At 40.1% G+C, this 16,998-nt stretch overlaps 1 protein-coding gene across 2 annotated transcripts; it reads right to left on the bottom strand.

The window, feature by feature from the left end:
* On the bottom strand, positions 1-12,180 carry wrap53 (WD repeat containing, antisense to TP53). 2 transcript variants are annotated; one of them, XM_018744462.2, is made up of 12 exons: positions 11,979-12,180; positions 11,001-11,412; positions 10,514-10,583; positions 9,898-9,993; positions 9,497-9,605; positions 8,989-9,077; positions 6,976-7,066; positions 3,687-3,819; positions 2,820-3,031; positions 2,090-2,193; positions 1,272-1,415; positions 1-1,146 (listed from the first exon to the last, which is right to left on the bottom strand). In XM_018744462.2, exons 2-12 carry the CDS (start codon positions 11,245-11,247, stop codon positions 915-917), a joined length of 1,527 nt encoding a protein of 508 aa, XP_018599978.2. In that variant the 5' UTR covers positions 11,248-11,412; positions 11,979-12,180; the 3' UTR covers positions 1-914. The 2 variants fall into 2 exon arrangements, with proteins under 2 accessions (XP_018599978.2, XP_018599977.2); XM_018744461.2 differs by having other exon boundaries at positions 10,514-10,667.
* Between the last annotated feature and the right edge of the window lie 4,818 nt (positions 12,181-16,998).

Consider the following 16,998-nt stretch of genomic DNA (forward strand, 5'->3'; position numbering starts at 1 on the left):
TTGTTTTCATTCGGTTCAGCAACTGAGCGCTTGATTAAACTATTTTTAATCAACTAATTAAAGCATTGGGTGGCCGAGCCTTTTAAAAAGTGGAAACTTGTAGACACAGGACCAGGACAGATATCACTTTGCGCGACACTGGATTTTCCAAAACTGTCAAAATAAAAACCACAGCATATGGTACAAACTTCAGAAAGAGGTGCAAGGAGCAAGATACTCGCCTTACATTGTAACAGATGTTATGTTAAATAACCCTAAATCTCAGCATAAAAAATGAGGCAATTTCTGGCACCAAATACAGACTAAACTTCAAATTCTTGTCTATAAAACGAAACCAGAACACAAACACCCCAAGTAGTAAAAAGCTCTGCTGATGTGACGTTGAGCCATGATGAGAGCACGCAACACGTCAAGTACATTCAAAAGACTGTTCATTGTGGACATAAAAAAAAAAATATACCTTTATCACCAATATAATGCAGCACTGGCATAGAGAACAATAAAATTTCTCTCTTATAAAAGAACCAACCGAGGAGTCAATGGCACTTGACTTGGGAACACCCACCCAGGGCATGCACAGGGAATTTCTGCTGTCAAAACACTGCATAAAAAATGATCACAACTACAAAACACACATTCCATAACTCTGTTTGGTTTCTGAAACAGATTTTTTTCTTCTCAGATAAGAATTTGCTTCATACAAAGAGCAAAAATCTTTAAAATTAAAAGTTTGAATAAATTGTAAGCATAACTTCGTTTTGGGCCTTTCAAAATAGACTAATGCAGCTGTGACTGGGCAAACAGCCAGGAATGGTTTCCTCTTCCAGTCTCTGTAGACCTTCCCAGTGCTCCCATGTTGGCAGCTGAGAAGTGAGTTCCTGGGAGGCTTGGGGAGGGTCTCATTAGCGGTTTCGTCACTGTAAGTTTGGCTGGCTCTCCGACGTTTGAGGATCCAACTCTCCTGCATCGTCACCACGGGATCTTTGTGGTCCTGCCCACCAGAGCACAAGGGAGTTGTCGGTGCAGCTTGGTCCTGGTGACGCTCTGGCAGAACCTTCAGACTCCGAGTCGTTTCCACTGTCCTCTGGCGAGCTGAACTGTCGCTGTCCACTGGACGATGCTAGCAGTGGCATGTAGGGGTGCACACTGGGACACATCCACAAAATGGAGCAGATCGAAAAAGACAAATGGAAAAGAAAAGCGTGCGTAACATTTACATGTCATGGCAGCAGAAAGATCTATATATGCCTACAAGTTAAGATGGAGTTTACCTGATGCCATTGGTGCAGTCATTATGTGCCTGGAACTGGAGATGCGGTTGCAGAGTATGCTGACTTCCTTCGCAGGCTGTCACAAATGTGTCCCACACAGACACAATCCCCCCTGTGTCTCCACTCAGCAGGTATTGCCCTGACCTGAATGAGCAGCCGAGATGACAGAGCAGATGTCATGCTTGTCTACTTACTGTTATGTTACACAACACTAAATTGCTGAAACAATAGTCCCATACAGGCTGACTAGCCCAAATCATACCGTCAAATATCTGAAAAATGGCCTGCACACATCACTGGTCCCATGTGCTATGAAACACCAAGAAACACCTTCACAGCTTTCCATCAAGGCCCACAGCTAACAAGTGAACCAGGACCACAGGAGCTTTAAAGGCTTGTGCTCACCATAAAATAGGAACATCTAGAGGCTTACGAGTGGAGGAAGTGGTAAAGCTGATGAAAAGCTGCTGAGCTTTTATGCCATCTTCAACATCAAACCAACCATGTCAATCTTATGCAACCTCTGACCTGAACTGAAACCATCGTGTTCCTGTCTTTTGTAACCTTGTAATATGATCTTTTTCAAGCCTTGTGAAGCAATATCCAAGTCAAAAGAAATCACTAAAAAAAATTCATTGATACTACCCAGATTCCAAAGATGCTATGCAAAACTAATTGTACAGAACTCCAGTTACTTTGTGTGGTAAGCTGTAGTTTACCCGTTCCAGCTTACAAAATAGTTAAATACAGAGGAAATTAGGTGAGAAAACAACTGGCTGATGGCTTGTTTTTGTGGCATTTGCAATTTTATGACTCACGGGTCCAAGTCGAAGTAGATTCTCTGGTTGGTGGTTACATTTCGTCGTAAGGAGAACAAAACCTGTCCCAGATCACGCAGGTCCCAGCAAAGAATCTCTGGGTCCTAACAGAGGGATTCCAAACAGAGATGAAAAAATAAAAAAAAAAATCAGGCCAATACAGGGAGGCATATCTCAACAGAACATGTACCTGACTAACAGGAATTAATTTTTTTTTCTGCATTGTGGAATAAACTGCTTATCCATTGCAACGTATTGGTGGTCTGGAGTCTGTCTTGGAAGCATAGGGTGCAAGGCAGGACACACCCTGCATGGGACACTAGTCCACTGCAGTGCAATAACACATACATTTACTCTCACACATACAGACAATACCAGTAGCTTAACAGTCACCAATCAACCTAAAACACCTGTCTTTGGACTGTGGGAGGAAACCAACATGAACACGTTGAAATCACACGAACAGAAAGTGAGCTGAGTTCAAATCCGAGTCCAAACCGAAAACCCAGGAGCTGGGAGGCACCAGTGCCGCTTGCAGTACCATGTTGCTGCTTACCAAATGTTTCAAGAAAGAAATCTTAGTACACTTCAGAACTGTAGGTTTTATCTAAAGGTACACTTTAAAGTTCAATTTCTACTCATCATGCTACCTGCATTACAGCTGCAAATGCCGAGTGGTCAGTGCTCAGTGATCCCCCTACTATCACTGCAGTGACTGCAAGGTACTCACCTTACGTCCACCGGTATAGAGGCGAAGCCCATCATGGGAGAAGAGGAGGTGTGTGATGCCACCTTGGTGGCAGGTGGGCAGCACTGCCAATAGGCTGCCATCCTGGCAGGAGTACAGACCTGCTGAGCGGCTGTAGGAGCCGCAGACATACACAGGGTCCCGTGGGCTGAAGGCTAGGCAGGAAATGATGCCTGTCTGGCCTTGCTTCTTGACTGGTGAGAAGGACCAATATCCAGACTGAGACTCAACAAGCAGACTACAGGTATCAGAAAGTCATTAAACAAAAATTGTGTTCTTCAGATATTACAGATCTATTCGTAGAATCATTACAGAAACACTAAAAACCAACGTATAATGCATTACAACGGTTTATAATTATGGCATGATCTATTTACATTTATTAATTTACATTCATTCACTTAGCAGACGCTTTTCTCCAAAACGACTTACAATGAACTCTATGTAGTGTTACCAGCCCACACATCTTATTCACCAAGGCAACTTACACTGCTAGATACACTACTTACACTGGGTCACTCATCCATACATCAGCGGAACACACACACTCTGTCACTCACAAACTATGGGGGAACCTGAACAGCACGTCTTTGGACTGTGGGAGGAAACCCACGCAGACACAGGGAGAACATGCGAATTCCACACAGACTGAGCGGGGATCGAACCCACGTTCTCTCGCACCACCCAAGTGCTGTGAGACAGCAGCGCTACTCGCTGTGATGTCGTGCTGCCCAATGAAATATTTAACTAAACAAGCAGCAGGAGTTGCATCAGTGTACGTGTCACTGAGAATGCTGTAACACTGAAATTTGTCTTGCTATAACGCTACAGTAACACTGAAGGCCTCACCCAAGGTGGGTCTCTCTTCACAGTCCCGGCCTGGTCGGTCTGTGTAGAAAACCCTCACCATCTTTTCAAAGCCACAGTATAGCTGGGACCCATCTGGTGAAAAGCAGAGGGAGTGGGCTGCAGTCAGCTCATCCTGGAGGGGGGGCGGGGGGGGGGAGAGATCACCACCATAAATAACCTCTAACTATGATACATTTTAGCACATCTTCATAGAAAAGCATTTCATAACATTATTTCACAAAACATTCCAGATTTGCATTTAAAAATCCTTCAGAGACAAAAAGGAAGCACATATCAAGCTTATATATAAATCTTTATATAAAAAAATAAATTGAACATAAGTCCCCAATTTGTGTGCAAGACATGGTGCATCAATCTCTGAAATGTTACTGGTCCACTGTACTAATCAAACGGCATGACTGCAAACTGAAATAACACAAAGGATGTTCCAAAAGCAACATATGCCGTCCTTATGTACGAAAGAAAAAAAAACGCCATCCTCAATGTAAAGGATTACATGATACATCACAGCATCACTATATTTTCAGAGTAATAATGATATTACTCACAAAATTCACAAAAACTCATCTGTTGTGATATACTTGTATTAAAAATAAAAATAATGGGCAGCTGGTAGCGTAGCTGTCAGAGCTGCTGCTTTTGGGCTTAATAAATGTAAATAAGAAGCAACACAGGCAGCTAAAAGAAGCACAAAGACTGACAAAGTAAAAACTAGGACAGAACTGTAACAGTCACTGCAGACATCAACAACCAGAAAAAGAGAAATTTGGGATTAGAAGGTAAGCATCTCTGCGTTATATATTAATTTAGCTGAAAATGTATTCCAAAGTTACTTACAAACTAAAGTTATGTACAATGATTTACATTTATACAGCTGGATGATTTTTACTGAAGCAATTCAGGGTAACTACTTTGATTGATGAAGTGTACTACACCAGGAGGTGGGATTTTATCCTGCGTCCTTTGTGTGCGAGACAACAGCAAGATTACTTGCTGCCCCTGGGTAGCAAAGAGACTGAGGACTACAGCAAATGGCAGAACGAGTTTCATTACCAAAATGCTGTTATTTGCACACACCTCCAAACAGCAGAGATCATACCACAGAGTCAAACTGTCTTCTTAATACAACCAAAAGGATATTTTCTCAAACCCTGAATGCTGGTTACAGACGAAAAGATCTTACAGATGCTACCTGTGCTTATAAGAACTCAGCACTTCAAAGTATGTTGTAGGCTTGATGGACCGTCACCTCCACAGTATGGCGATGGCTCCAGGCTGCAGATGAAGCATCTCCATGAGCAATACTACTAGGAATAGCTGATAAAACCCCATACTCTGCCAATGTCCAGCAGCATAGTTGTCAACATTATAAAAATATTTCTGCAAAACTACAAAACTAATACACATGTGTTTAATAACATTTATTTAATCACAAATGAAACTGTTCCGGTTATAAAAAAGGTTCCTCAACAAACTTCCCTAGCTTTCCACCTCACTTCCTCACAACCCAAAGCAGTAGAACACCACAAACTATGCAAGCCCAACAAATTAAGACACGATCCAAACAAAACTACTGACCCGATGAAATGGAACAACAGAGAAAATCCCTCAGCGAAAAGCAAAGCAATAAGCTGGAAAATCACAGACACAATAGCAGGCCCATCGCAGACAAACACTGCTACACCGAGACAATCTGGGCCTCTATTTTCTGCTAATAAAACAGAAAAAATACTTTCCCTGAATTAGTCTGATTAACCCCAAACTCCACAACCTTTCACATTCTGAAAACATCCAGGTCTACATAGAGATATAAAAAAGCCAAATGTGATGTTAATAAGCCATAACATGAAGTCTAAGTACTATCTCATAAGAACATTTATTTTCTGCATACATGTGTATTGTGTACGACTTTCCCAAAATATAAATTGTGTTTTTTAATTTGAGCTCAATGTAGGTACCAATAATTTCTCATTTTTAGCTTTGTTCATTATTTAGATTTTTAGCTCTTTAAAGGATCTGGTTCATCTTCTTTTCCTTCATTAGCTAAGTGTATTTAGACCAGAAGGTAAATTCATTATGAATGTATCTCCTCAGAAGTTGAAGACAGTACACTGGGTACGAACACTGAAATCTTGCTCCTTATGAAGTTAAAAATGTACACAGCAGCACTTCAATCATGAAGTCTGGACTATTGTTGATATTAATGAGATTCATTTCAGACAGAGTGGCATCTCATCACAAATGTGGAAAACATTTCTTCACCGGCCATGCTGTCCCAGATTTTCAGCTCAATCGAGAGTAGAAATACGCTTTTTAAAGAATACTTTTGGTTACAGTAATTTTCATGAATATTTCATGGAGGAGTTATGAATAGTCATTTCATCATTCATTATTGATAAGTTTACTACTTTTACTGGGTCACGTCATCAGAGGGTAAAGGTTAATTTTATATAAAACCTAATGATTTTACATTTATTTATTCAGCAGACACTTTCCTTCAAAGCAACTTCCTATGAACTCTATGTAGTGTTATCAGCCCACACACCTTTTTCACCAAGGTGACTTACATTCTAGGTACACTACTTACACTGGGTCACTCATCCATACATCAGTGGAACACTCTCTCTGGGAGGAAACCGGAGCACCCGGAGGAAACCCACGCAGACATGGGGAGAACATGCAAACTCCACACAGACTGAGCGAGGATCGAACCCACGTCCTCTTGCACTACCCAGTGCTAGTCACTGTGCCACCATGCCACCCATTTTTATTTGAAATTCTTAGTTTCCTTATAGATGCTATGTAAATTAAGTCACTGTATTACATTTTCATCTGTTTCATTTGTCTAGTGATGAGCAAGTATGACATACTACTACTGATTTTTATCTGAGTAGTGCTGTTAAGCAAACCAGGCCTGCAATTACAACATATCTCATTTAAATCCCAGTGAAGGACCTGACATTATACCACTGAACAGCGCCATTTCATAAATCAATATCTGTATCGATTAACAGTATTAAACTATGCAAGCCACTTGGTATTGTAAACTAAGTAATTTTAATAGTAAACATATTAACTATCAAAAGTGCCATTACCAAGTAGATTGAAATGAATTAAAAAGAGTGAGTGAGAAGCGTGAGTACAGATGGTAAATAGGAGTAAATGGTTAACACCACAAATAACACTGTGCATATTCTTCCATTCGATAAGAACCAGAAAAAAAAAAAATTCCTCTGAGTAAACTAGTGAGCTTGCTGGCAGCACTTACCAGGTGGTTATACGGTCTAAAGGTTGCACGGAGGTCACCATAGAAAGCGTCCCACAGATGCACTGGGTTATCACGACTGCTGCTAGCGATGCTGAGAGACAAAAAGAAAGAGAGGGCTGTTGGTGCATATTTCTAAAATAAAACATTAATTTTCCTTGTCTTGCCCATTTTAGCAAAGCTTAGTCAAGTGAAATGTAGTGAGTGTCTGCTGAAAAAGCTGTCCTCCCAGCTGCACTGAGCATATGTGACTATCATTCAGGCTGGTTACTCATGCTATCTGCATGACACCTTCCGCAGTATCAGTCAACAGCTTTTAATGCTATAACAAAACGGGTGAAATGAACCATATATATATAAGCATTCTTCTCTCAAAAGACTACAACAAGTATTTAAGATCCAATTTGAATGTGTGTTCTGATTTTACTCTCATCTTGTTTCCCCAGATTTACATTAGAGGGTCTGTGTTGTTTAGCACAGAATAATGGCGCTAATTAATAACAGTGCTCACATATTGTACAATTCTTGTAATACATGAAACATTTAAAATCAGTGGCTTTCAAACAACATAAAGCTAACAAGGTTATTTCACATGCCCAAACCCTTCAGAAAAATTTGCAAACAAAAAGATGCTTTTGCTGATAGCAAGGGACAATGTAATTTTGACCCCTAACATCATTATCTTTTTGCTGCCTGTTTGAATGTCATCCTTTCTTCAATCCCTCCCCCCCTTCCTTATTCACCTATAATTGTGGATGACACAATATGCCTCAAACGCCAGTTCCTGCTGGGCTCTGGTATGGAAAAACTCTGATGACATTGAGAGAAGAATAACAAATTGGGGGCGAAACTAACTGTGCACGCTCAAGTAACGAGCTCTCATTAACAACTACCCCCATTGCCATGACAACAAAAACCTTCTCGCTTCCTGCCGGGTGCCACTGATCTTGCCAAACACAAAGGAAGTCACACGCACCTATTACCTTTGAATAAAATCACACAAAGCAACACCAGCCTCATCTTAAAAAGAGACAAGATGGTTATGGTAGGGATCTCAAACTGGAGTTGAGACTTTTATAGAGATTCACAAGAATATCCGCTGTAAGACATACTCATTTTTATTTGCCAGAGAGAAAATGCTGACTGTCTTTTGAATCAGAGCATCACTTAATTTACCTAAAACATTTTCTGAAAAACCTGAACAATGAATCCTCTTACCACAATTACAGATCTGGACACAAGCACATGAATAGGAAACTGCAGAATTTTAAAAGAACCAATTGTCTGAGGGACACAGAAATATTTCACAAAGACAATTTAAAATTAAATTTGAGACATTTTAATACAAATGAACAAACATTTTAGGATTTACTTGCTTTCATTACAGGTTGACTACAGGAAACGTGGCCAGTGCTTTGAGCCAACCTCTGGTGAAACAAACACCGCATCAGTTTGCAAAACAGCAACTCATACAGTGCCACTTTATTGCCAAAATTCAACAGAAATATAATGTGCTTGTACAATTAAAGTTTTTTTGTACAAGAATACTAGGTAAAAACTGGCTAATAAAAATATATTAAAAGTATATCCGTCTGACTGGTAGTCCTTTCCTCAAAGTGATATATAGCCTATATACATATACAGTACCATCAACAATATGATTTTAACATAAATAATACTCTCTTTAAGCACAATGAAAATCTTCGCTCTGCTTACTGGACAGTACTTGGTTTCTTTGTTTCCAAAACCTACTAATGACATTGGTGTTGAACCTTGTTCCAGCCTTAATAATACCCTAGTGTATGCTGATTTTCTTTGTCGCTGAGGCCTTAGTTTCATGTAATTTAGCTGCTGACTGAATGAATTCTACATAACAAAATTAAGTTACTTGAGGACTCATTATACTTTCTAAATGATGCAAAACACAATTCTTGTCAGTCTCGGAAAAGCCTTAGACGCAAAGACAGCGGTCAGCTGGGACCAACTGTCCAAGCGGATTGAGTCAGTGGAACTTACAAACACGTATCGGGATCCAAAGAGCTCATCTTGGGGAACCAACAGTAGTCATAAATGGTGTCTCCTTCTGGCATCCTCAGCACAGGACTCTGTTGGAGGAACAGTGCTTTATGAAACACTGATGTGCATGACACAGTGATGACACATTCCTATGTATGTAAATATTGATATGTCATTATTTGTACACGTATTTATGAATACTGACTAGTGAATTTGGGTGTGTGACAAAAATTCAATGCATATTCCAGATTGTTTAACACACATCTTAAGGTAGTGTATGCAATTATGAAGGTGTGTGATGCTTAAACATGTTGACCTGTTTGTGCTGTCCTGTGTTTCTTTTACATATGCAAATTTTGGCCTGCATGTGCATGCACAAATGATTTGGCTTATTTGCACATGTGTAAATACCTAAATGTGCACACATATCACTTTTGTGGGTGGATGTGCATGTGCAGGTTTTGTTTATACACATTTGTCTGCATGCACGCAGGTATGAAACTATCACCATCTCTGTAAGCAGGTCCCAATCATTGCTGTAGAACTCAGGTGGGAGGTTGTACAGTCGAAGCACATTGTCTGCGCTGTTAGAGAGGATACAGGAGCCATCGGGGGCCCTGGAGGGATTGAGCGGGAGAACACAGTGGGACCCACGTCTCTTTACAAGGCCAGCGCTCAGTACAATACTTACAATTACAAGGCCATTTTTGCACACAAACATGCTGCAGACTAGTCAACAGGGGTTATAATTCAATATACATTACATGAAAAAATTCTGACTAAATCAAATGTGTGTGTATATAAAAGGAGCGAGAACAAAGAAACATCAATTTTTGATCATGACAGTACTTTTGTTCTTTTTGAAACTACCCATGGGAACAGTAGATTCCAATAAACAGGAGTACTTACCATTTGCAGCCCTTGAGGTAGTTCTCAGCAAAGCTTGTGTACTCAGCCCAGGCTCCAGTTAGCATATGGGGGGTCTGGTTAAAATTAAGCTCTGGGCTACGGATAGAAAAAACAGTAGGCGATAGCAGTAGTGATTCACTGCCAATGCACATAAATGTGTTCATACTGCAAAATGACAATTTTCTTTAAAAAAAAAAATAAAAATTTAAATGCAGTGCATTTTAAAACACAAGCAATAACGTTAATTTTCAACGTAAGTTTACTAGCATGGCATACAAGTTAAAGTATAAATGAGACAGAGTGTGAATGCAATAATGTCCTGTGGGCCGTTCCATTTGGATTGCACACAGTGAAGTCTGTCTATGTCAGTTTCCTTTAGACTCTGGTTTCCTCCCTGCAAAGACATGCATTTCAGGAGAACTAGGAAATCTCAGTTGCCCGTATTGTGTGAATGCATGAGCAAATGTGTGTATTGCACCCCCGATGGACTGCTCTCCGCTCCAGGGTAACATATCATAAAAACATATCACTTTGAGTTATCAAAATTGGAGAAAAAAAAGTATATTTACATTTCCAAACTGGATTTAAAGGAGCACAATGAAAAAACACAATTTACCTGTGTCCCTCATGATGGCTGTCACTGGGGCCATTACTTTGCTTGTCCTCCACCACATCCTCCCCTGAGCCTACGGTTACAGGTGTCTCTCTTTCACCATTTTGCTCTGGTTCCACCTGTCCCCCCTTCTCTTGTGCAGTTCCACTGGGTGCACCTAACTCAGTCCCATTCACAGATACCAAAAAGACCAACCACTGTTAAATATCTAAATTATTTCTGCTGCTTCAGTGATATGTAATGAAGCATAACCCTGAACAGTCACCACACATTACAATCCCTTTTCTACTCCTGCAACAAAAACATTTAATAAGAATGTCAATAAAATTTTTAAAATGTTGCTAGGAAGCTACATTAATTAAATATTAAATTAAATTACAGAATAACTGAAAAAAAAATAAAAATTGAGCATATTTAAACAAAGATACATTAAAGGTAACCTGTCATTTTTCCTCAGTCAAACAAACACACAAAAACCCCACTGATTTACCTGTGTCTTGGATCGGCTGCGAAAGATCACAACCATCATCAGCTTGCTCAACGGTTGTCATGTCGTCAGACTTCGACGTGACGTCCCCTTCCGCTAGCCGTGGCTGTTTGGCAGCTGGGGAAAACTCTTCTTCTACCCGAGGACACCCGCCACAAGCTGGAGGGGATGCTTGCGGAAGGTCACCGTCCCCCTCTGTCTTCTGCTCTGCCCCATGTACGATTTCCCCTGTCTGTCCTGGACTGGACATAACTGCTTGCTTTTCTGATCAATTACTTGGCTCAGATAACGCATCCACCACGTATCTCTTATTCGGTCAACCGTCAGGCAGCAGCGTAGTACGTGCGGCCGCGGAAATCCTGCATCCAGCAAGGCGGACGGCTGAATCGAGGGAAGGTTGAGGACATCGCAGCACCTGCACAGGGAGATACGGGGGTGACACACAGGAGAGGGCACAGATTACAGGGTGACAATAAAAAAAAAAAACAGACAGGATGCAAAGAGGAAAGAGTCAACAAATGGGCATCGAGAGGAGTAGTTGGGAAGAAGACAGGGTCGTGTGACAGTAATATTAATAGAAGAGTGTGAAGAATTTGGTGTTGGTAGCCTGTCAATAAGTTCACTGGTCGACAGATTAACAATGATGGCCTGGCGACAGCAATTAACTGCAAAGCAAAGCGTTATGGAGATATAAAGTATTTCATAGATAAAAACCAGCCAGATGAAACGACACAAAGGCTATCATAAATAACTACAGTACAACATAAATCTGTGTACAGCTGAGCATCATCATCATGTGCCTGGGCTGCGCACGGCACGCGGCTCTCTACTGCTAAACACGATCGTAAGTCCTCGAAGAGCTATTTATAACTGTAAAACACATTAGCCATAGTAATTAGTAATAGGAATCTTACTGGAGAACTAAGTTTAACTAAAGTTTCGACAGAAAATAATCATAAAAACAATTTAGCTAGTAGTCACCTGCTCTTTTTTATTTTGTTATTATTATGTATTCACAGAAATGTCTGTTGGTCTCTTTTTAGCTGAACATCTCGTTAAAGGCTTCTAGTTCTCTCCCCTTGGAATCCAAAATGTAAATACACCGCAACGCCGAGACATGCACGTATTTTCAAAACAAGTTCACGCCGCCCATACGCCAATAATGCGAGCCGCCATGACACCTTGGAGCAACTCTCGTCAAAGAAAAAGCATCGCGAGAGTTCACACGGTCGCGGTTCAGTTGCAGTTGGAGAGCGGCGGGACATCTTAGAAGTGGAGTTTTTACCCTGGGGGTAAATGGGTCGAGCGCTGGATGTCCATTCTGGCTTGCTTTGAAAATAACACTAACAAAAAAGTTAAAAAATAAAGTTTTACACACGACTGTTATCATGTAACTATGATACCATTCCATGAAGGTAACCATTTTGTAGTGAATCTTGTTCTTTTGGAAAATGGCTGCATGAAATGTCATTTTTTCCCCCCTTGCACCTGGCAAGAAAAAGATTCCCTGCAATGTGATTTTTCTTTTTTTTTTTTTGCTATGAAAATGTTTGGCAGGTCTTCTCAGCCAGTGGACTGCATGAACAGGTCAAGGTCCATTGTGTCATTCCTGTTCACTGCTGTTTTGTGACTGTAAACATACCTGGAATGCCATGGTCTTGTGCATTTTTATGAAAGAAGAACGCTGCTCTGTCTGGTACCTGCTGTGTGCCCCGTGCCGAAGGGATACATTCAGATACGTGACTGATACAGGTTTAGGGAATGCACTCCTACTCATTACATGATACAACTGTATGCACATTTCCATTGCTTTGCAATCGGTTAGTGTGCATTCAACATGAAGATATATCACATGTATCAGAGCTTAAAATCAAACAGTGTTACCTTTATAATCATACTTACAAAAAAAAAAAAAAAGTCTGTTCATGACAATTTCTCTGAAGTCACTTCTACCACTACACAAGGAAGAAAGCCACAATGTCAACCTGGAGAAACAAACTTAACAGTAGATCCTTATTAAGTTTGTAAGAATGTGTTACGGTCACCAAGGCCTGAATAGATCAATAGATCAATGTTAAGTCCCATGAGGGAAATGTAAATACAACTATACAGTGAATGTAAACTACACATAGTATAAAAACTAGGTCTGCTTCTCATACTAACCTTCACTCATATTATACCACGGGGAGCTGCTTCCTTCAGACACAAAGATTGTAGGTTTGAATCCCAACTATAATAACCGTGAGCAAGGCACTTACCCTAAATGGCTATAGTAAAATGACCGAGCTGCATAAATGGGTAAATAATTGTAAATGGCTTAACACTGTTAAGTTGCTTTGGTGAAAAGCATCAGCTAAATGAATACTCATTCACTTTTCAAGGACATCATTTTCAAAAGAAAAGTCCAGTCAAATTTAACTTTAATTTCTTTTTTTTTTTTTTTTTTTTTTTTTTACATTTTTGTCATCAAACCAGAAAAAAAAAAAAACTATGTACACTTTTATGTTGTTCTTTATCCCCAAAATGTTTTAGGTATATAATTTCTAAAACATTCAAACTTTTTAAAGCAGTGGAGTGGAGCTGACTGGATGAGCGGAGAACTAAATTTTTTATAATTCTCAAACCACCTCACATTAAACCGCAGAACATGTGATAATGGGACATCAGTGTTTTCCATAAAAGTAGCATAATAATGTTCACTGCTAGCTACAAACGGCTGTGTCCAGTAGAGACTTGCCAATGCAACCGTAAAATACCAAAATGTTTAGTACGTGGACAAAATAGACATTATGCTTAGACACTAGGCTTGAAAGTAATTGTCAAGTTGACTGATGCATTTTTATCTAGACAGTTTTTCCCTTAATCAAAAGCAAGCTGGCCTTTTACACAGGACTCAGAGAAACAAGTTATTATTGCATACTTGTATGAAAAGACACATTCGGAGATGTGCAGTGATCATACGGCTAAATTTTTCTCATTTGAAGAGCCACTTTCACTCCAGCTGTAGACAGCTGTGCAAATGACAACATTCTCCAAGGACAAACTTTCTCTGCTGAGCTTTAACATTACAGAGAGCCAGTATAGGAACTGTTCATCAAGCAGGTTCACATTAACATCTCTCCATAACCATTTGCCTTTGAATGACATCAGGGTTACTGCTGGGCAATTGCTCCTGTATAGCTTCTTAAAAAGGTAGCTAATGTGGAAAACAAATTAATATTGCCAACCATTCCACCAATTTAAACTTGGGGTGATTCACTTGTAGGAGGTCTACAAGTGGTCTGATATGCAGCATGTATGTGACAAGTGCATAGCCCCTAATGCTGTGCCTAATGCATGGTGTCACCAAATGCACAATTAACCTATGTTTCATTCAGGATCTGAAAGATGGTGAAATGGTATGGACCAGTGAGAACAAGGAGTGCAGCAGAGTGCAGACAACCGATTACAGGCTGGTGCAGATCTCCGCAGTGTTCCAGTCAGCTCAGCTCCACTTAGCACAAACCCGCAGCCTAGGTCTGTACCAAAGCTACATGTATAGGCATTGAAAAATCAAAATCTTCACAAAAGCACACAGTTCATAACCATCATCTAGTTCCCTCAGTCTCATCTGCAACTGTACAAGTGTGTATATATGCTACAAGGGCATGTACAGGCAAAACAAATTCATGTCTCAATCTGGGTAGCGGCATCCTCAGGTGGCCAGGATATACCACGACTCTCATCCCATAGAGGTATGTTTGTTCTTTTAGTCCAAAAGTAACATTACTGCAGTTTGGAATATTCTGTATTGAGTTTCTATGTTTAAAGAATTTTTTGAGTTTGCCACACAGAGCAAATCTGTACAATTAAGGCATGTGAACAAAAACAAGAATAAACAAAATCTGAAATAACAAAAAACTAAAATGTACAGTATTTACAGGGCAGCCAGTATTTCACTGTGTGTGCTCCACTTCAGAGCCTTACTTGCTTTGTCCACATAAGTGTAGTATATGTGCACAGGTATGTGTATACTGCTGTGTGTGTGTGTGTGTGTGTGTGTGTTCATTTGCATGGTACTTAAAATGTCAATATGTACATGTTTCTGCACTAGCTTTCTTTTCTTAAGGGACCTCTGTATTACAGTGATGCCTTGTTGCTGCAAGGAAGTGACTGGCTTTATGTTCAATACAGATTTTTTTTTTTTCCCCCCAGCCTTAGTCCATGTGGTAGCTTCACTTTCTTTTGGCTGATCCTTGGCAGGTGATGAGGAAATTTCCCCTCAGATCACAAAAACCAAAAATCCTCCAGGAAGGCAGCCTTGAGGCAAGTGGCAGAAACAGTCTCCACAGCCACTGCTGTGAGAGATGCAGTTTGAGCAAAAGGTTCTGGAAGCCTCTCCATCTTCACTCAAGTCCCTGTCCTTGTCTCCAGAGTGAAGCCATGACACTTTATTACTACACGGATCCTCCAGCAGATAACCCATCAATGTGCATGTGGGTCAGGGATTCAGCAAAGCATATCTTGGGTCAAGAAGGATTGGTGATGCAGACAGAGTGAGGCTGGGATCTTCAACAGCTTCCTTTTTCACAAAGCACTGCTGTAACTGCCCTCACCGATCCATGGTTCCCTACAGGAAAAGGAAAAAGACGGGTAGGAGCAAAAGCAAAGAGAAACCAAGAGTTCAAAAGTCACAATCCTTTCAGCAGAGGATCCCTGTTAGAACATAAGAGTAACAAGTGCAATAAACTGGTGTGGATGCAAAAGCTATATACTGGGGGAATACTACTGCAGAAGAATATACCTGACAGATACATTCACAAACAAGGAAAAGGTCTTACCTGTTTTGTTCCTGTTTTTTCCCCACCATCCTTTGGTCCTGCTGTTTGTCCTCCTGGGTCTTGTGAGGAAGAACACATCAGGAATTTTCCACATCCCTCTTAGTACTATCCCAAGAGTGATGAGTCAAGGGTCTTTCCTTGGGAGCCTTTCAAAGTAGCCCAGAAGAAGTCTAAATCCTTGGTCGCCCACCATTATCCAAAGTTTCACATTTTCCTTACATCTGCTCCTTTTAGAAATAATCCTGGACCAGGCCATTGCAATGAGCACTGTTCACTTCAGATGTTCCTCAAGTTTTTTTTTTTTTTTTTTTTCTTTTTTTCTCTTCTCCCCCCCCCCTCCTCTTTCAGTCCCCACCAGTGCTCCCTCATCCTCCCCTGGAGATGAGGCGTGCAAGTTTGAAAGGGGTTGTTCCATTTAGTCATTTCATCCAGTATTTTTTAAAAAACAGGTTTAAAGAACATTCAAAACTATGTTGCATGTGTATCCTTCATGACAATTTTTTTTTTTTTTTTTAAACATTTTGTCATATATAAAAATAAGTATGCATGTAGACTCATATACATGTTTGTATACACACAAAGTGGAGAGGGTAAGGTCTTTGTCCATTTTACACAAAACAGCAGCATTCTAAACACTGTTAGTGAGATTACTGCTGAGCACTGTTCAGCCCCCCACCCAGAACCACACAAAGAAAAAAAAAAAAAAAATCTCACAGTTTTCTAACAAACCAAAGTGCATAGAAAGTGTGTGAGGGTATGGGGCCATATTCCTCGTACGGACAGGCTAGATTCCACAAACATTAACACACCTGACCACTCTCCTTTTTAAATGAATGCAAATGAATATCATATATACAGTTTTGTTTGTCTCACTCATACATTTTCCTGTATTTCATCCAAAAAAATATAATACTCCATAAACAAAAAAACTCGACTGATTATTTTCTTGTTCTGTGGGTCAAGTACCAAAAAAAAAAAAAAAAAAAAAAAAAAAAAAAAAAAGTAGTTCAGTCTAGAAAAACCAACAAAAAATATAAATCAGAAAACTTACCCCCCCCCCCCTATTTAAAAAAAAAAAAAAAAAAAAGATTAAAAAAAAAAACAAAAACTTGTGGCTGCTTTTCATACCTTTTACTTCCCATGTTTCCTAGAGCTGCGGCACTGAAGGTCAAAGGGTAATG

This window comes from Scleropages formosus, chromosome 13, assembly GCF_900964775.1.
Source record: "Scleropages formosus chromosome 13, fSclFor1.1, whole genome shotgun sequence".
NCBI lineage: Eukaryota > Metazoa > Chordata > Actinopteri > Osteoglossiformes > Osteoglossidae > Scleropages > Scleropages formosus.